Source organism: Toxorhynchites rutilus, chromosome 2 (genome assembly GCF_029784135.1).
Source record: "Toxorhynchites rutilus septentrionalis strain SRP chromosome 2, ASM2978413v1, whole genome shotgun sequence".
NCBI classification, from domain to species: domain Eukaryota; kingdom Metazoa; phylum Arthropoda; class Insecta; order Diptera; family Culicidae; genus Toxorhynchites; species Toxorhynchites rutilus.
Window position 1 is genome coordinate 109424496 of NC_073745.1, and position 4102 is coordinate 109428597.

The 4102-nt window shown below is 41.7% G+C and overlaps 1 protein-coding gene across 1 annotated transcript; it reads left to right on the forward strand.

Moving 5' to 3' along the window:
* Positions 1-449: 449 nt before the first annotated feature.
* LOC129769782 (IQ and AAA domain-containing protein 1-like) lies at positions 450-3701 on the forward strand. The gene is made up of 4 exons (XM_055772249.1): positions 450-1998; positions 2057-3149; positions 3339-3423; positions 3483-3701. Exons 1-4 carry the CDS (start codon positions 450-452, stop codon positions 3609-3611), a joined length of 2856 nt encoding a protein of 951 aa, XP_055628224.1. The 3' UTR covers positions 3612-3701.
* Positions 3702-4102: the final 401 nt, after the last annotated feature.

Below are 4102 nucleotides of genomic sequence, written 5' to 3' on the forward strand. Positions count from 1 at the left end.
AAACATGGGTTACACCAAGGCGCCTCTATATAACCAGGTGAAACAGTCATATGACATGCACTTCCAGCCATATTGGAATTGCTGTCGGTATTGTTTACAAACAGCATTATATACAATTTGTGAGATAGCAATAGCCTGTTCTCAAAGCAACTTTAAAGCTATTGAAACAAGTTTTCGGGTCAGTAATTGTCAGTATATAACTCTTGGACATTTTGTCTTTCGAATGAAGTAATTATGATATCACTCCGTTCAGCCGGCAAAGAGGTATTAACGTTTAAAACCTAGCACTCCTCTCAAAACCTCCCCCGGTACAGAAATGAAAAACCCAGTCCTAAGTCAAAACAGGAGATAAATGAAATTGAACTAATACTGTTGTAAATGAATCCATACATTCTAGTTGGCTATGACTGAAAAAACCACTATTTGTCAAGTAAAACATCGATTCCGAGATGACGCAGGAAATGATTGCCAAGTATTGGCTCGCTACCAAGGGTGAGCTGGAAGACGTTCTGCTACACGAACAGCTAGTGCAGTGTTTCGAGCCAACCAAGGATGTCTGTATCGCACATGAAACTATCTCCGAACTATACTGCCGGTATGTCCAGCTCTGTCGGATGCTCAACCGTTGCTACGACCAAACGCTGCAAGTTCAAAAACGAGATGTGGTGACAACTCTTGCGGAAGCTGCCAATCGTAGGCTTCTGGAGCTTCAACAGAAGATAAAACAAATGGAGCTGAGCGAATTCACCTACATCGATGGTGTTCTCCGGCAATTCCGTTTAATCCCGCAGGACGTTCAACTCTTCCGACCTTGCTACTTCCCAATCGAGCGACCGGATGAGTACAATAAGTTGATCTCCAGCAGATCGTTGCAATCGCTTACGAGCGGCTCGGATAACGAGCTGAGTTCCAGTTCGGAGAGCGAGGAAGAACCTCCACCCGATCCAAGACGTCCGTATGTTAAGCGTGACCGTGCTAAGGAGAAACGTGTAGCTGCACTCGGGATTATTCTTGCCCACGAGAAAGCTCGCCAGGCAAGAATTATGCAGTTCAACTTCCAAGCTCATCCAAAGATATTCTATCCCAAACCACGAGAGGACACCCTTCTAGATTTCCACTACGAATTTTACCATCGTCCAGATCAGATTATGTTGTTTCCAATCAAGAGAACCGTATTCAAGTGGGACTATCGGCTGAAGCAGAGGGATGTTATTGAGTACCCTTACTACAGACCTCCAGGATGGGTCGACGAAAAACGTGAAGTAAAGAAAAAACAAGCTGAACAAAATCGCGCAGAGGAGCAGCGGCCAGCACCGGAACTGGTTACGGTCGAAGTTGAAGTTGAAGAAGAAAATATTGATGAAAAAATCGAAATTATGACGAGGAATCGATCTGCCAGAAGAATACAAAGATACTGGAGACGATATCAGGAAAGGAAACGTCTAATTAGAGAACGCTATAATAAAAACGTTTTCTTGGGGATGGTTGACGCGATGGAGCGTGGACCCGATCTGTGCTCCAGAATCGATCAAGCGGAACGGAAGAGAAGAAAGCGGAAGCCGGAATTCGACGAAGCGTTCCTTCTCGCACTTGACGACGAGAAGGCAAGAATATTGCAGAAGCACGGTCCCTGGATCATGGAGGATATTTCCGATCATATTCGGGCGTGGTTCCGTGAGTTTTATGACCGAGCACATGCCTTCGATAGATACCCGGAGGCTTGGGAAGGGGGTACTTTGCTGGTCATAAGAGGTGAGACGATGACTCCTGAAGAGTACCTGGAGGCTCAGAAGCAAAAGGCTCTGAACAAAAAGAAATCGACCGAACAAAAGAAAAGAGAGGCTGAAGCGAGGAAACAACAGAAAGAATTGGAACGAGAGAAGCAGAAAGAGAAAAAACAACGCTTGAGAGAATTGAAGCGGGAGGAAAAAGAAAGAGAGAAGAAAGAAGGAAAAACATACGATTTCAGGAAGCCAGAATTTGCGACAAAGAACTTGCGTAAGTAAAAGCATGTTCTAGCTGAGATAAAATCAATAACTTGTGTACTTTACAACAGTTACCATCGAAGAGACTTTGTCCCGCTATGAAAAAGATTGGTACTTTGTTGAAGAACTGGCAAACAAGGATGAGCTCCCCATAATGGAATGGATTACCTTGGACAAGTTTGCCGAAGTTCACCAGGAATTGAGACCCTTGGTGGATGAAGTGTTACGATTGGAGAGAGAATTGCTTCAAAAGGCGTTGTGCAAGGATTCCAAGAAAAAATACAAACCTCCTAAGCCTAAAAAACAAAAAAGGAAGAAAGGCAAAGGAAAGGGAAAGAAGAAGAATAAAAAGGAAGCTGCTGATTTAACCGCTGACAGAACGATCGATTCGTTGTACGAGGAATTAGTGAAGAATGGTATCATAAGAACGTACAAAAAGCGAAAAATCGATGACTTCATCGGGGACTACAACTATGCCGCTTTTGAAAAACGAAATTATTTGGAACAAGATCCACCAGCAGCCATGGGAGAAATCAGAGATATCATCAAGTCGTGGTTATTCGGTATGGGATCATTGAACCTACCAAAACCAAAATCGTTCTGCTTGATTGCACCACCGGGTTACGGGAAGACTTTGCTGGTGGAAGCTGTATGTACAGAAACTGATTCGGTTCTGTTCGACTTGAGTAGTTCTACCATTGCGCCCATAGATTCAACCGCACTGCCAATGCTCCTCCATGTCGTGTTAAAATTGGCACGGCTTTTCCAACCAAGCGTTGTGTGCATTGATTCGGCCCATAAGCTTTTCTACAAGAAGGTTCCCGTTGCCGAAGCAGACATGGATCCAACAAAGCTCGGAAAGATCCTGTTCAAGAAGTTTGTAAAACAAATTAAAAAGGATGACAGAATTCTTTTGGTTGGAACAACCAATCAACCGTGGACTGCGAAGGCAGGAAAATTCAAGAAGTGTTTCGAAAAGTTTCTTATCATTCCGAAAACGGACTACGGTACGACACAGCTGCTCTGGAGACACGCATTGAGCAAAAAGGTTGGAATAGGGAAAGACTTCGATGTTTCACCGCTGTCCATGATAACGAAAGGATATTCTCCACAGCAGATAGTGGGCTGTGTCAATCAAGTTCTAGGGATCAGAAGGCGAATGAGGTATGTACATTTGACTACGAACTGCATTCCCTTAATGTATGCGTTAAAAAAGGACTTATTTCGGATGACCATGGAAGAAACTACAAAAAATAATTCAAATGTTCAATTTTTTTAGATCATACGTTTATCACGCCTCCTAATAATTGTTCAATATTAACTGAAACAGTTATCTGTGTCTTACTTTTTCAGACTCGCCCAAGAACCGCTGACAGCAGAGGAATTAATAGAACATTTTCTACAGAAGCAGCCTGCTGAATATCCCATAACGGATAAGGTAAAATACCTGAACTAGTGGTGGAGTTCTATTTCAGAAAAATAATCTTTCCTCTCTAGGAATATACCAAATATATGAAATTTTACAAGAGAATGGACAAATTGGCCAAACGAAGAGCAAAGATGGTCAAAGCCAGAGAAGAGATGTTGGCCAAATTGAAGACTAAAGAAGACAAGAAGAAAAAATAGGACAGTACTGGAATGAATATGAAAACAAAATTTCAAGCGTGTTTTCTGAAGTAGTGCCACATTATTTTTTTCAATTTTTATGAACACGTTTCTTACGAACAAAACCCACAATATTTCGTAGCTCAAAAAATCTTATTTTATTGATTCGATCGAACTTTTTCATTACTAGTAGATCATGTAAAACGAAAGGTTCCGAAATTGTGTAAATCAATCGGTTAATTTGGCGTAGAATTGTTCTATAACAGAACTCGCTAATTGGCCTTTTCTTCATTCTGGTGAAATGAAACTGAGTTAACGTAAGTCGACATCCTTAAACTTATTCTGTTGCAAATTCCTTTAGTATTCATGACAATATTAGGGTGAGTATCGAGGATCTCTCAGGGTGGAACTGCTACGCGTATCATGAAATCAACTATTACAGTTTTTTTTCTCTATTATAGTGATTTTCAACACATTTCGGCTGGTTCGTCACTTTTACTTCCATTTTTGGA

Coding starts and splice junctions, on each gene's coding strand:
- LOC129769782 (XM_055772249.1), top strand. CDS start 450: ATGACGCAGGAAATGATTGCCAAGTATTGGCTCGCTACCAAGGGTGAG. Junction 1,999..2,056: donor ATTTGCGACAAAGAACTTGC/GTAAGTAAAAGC, acceptor ACTTTACAACAG/TTACCATCGAAGAGACTTTG. Junction 3,424..3,482: donor AATATCCCATAACGGATAAG/GTAAAATACCTG, acceptor TTTCCTCTCTAG/GAATATACCAAATATATGAA.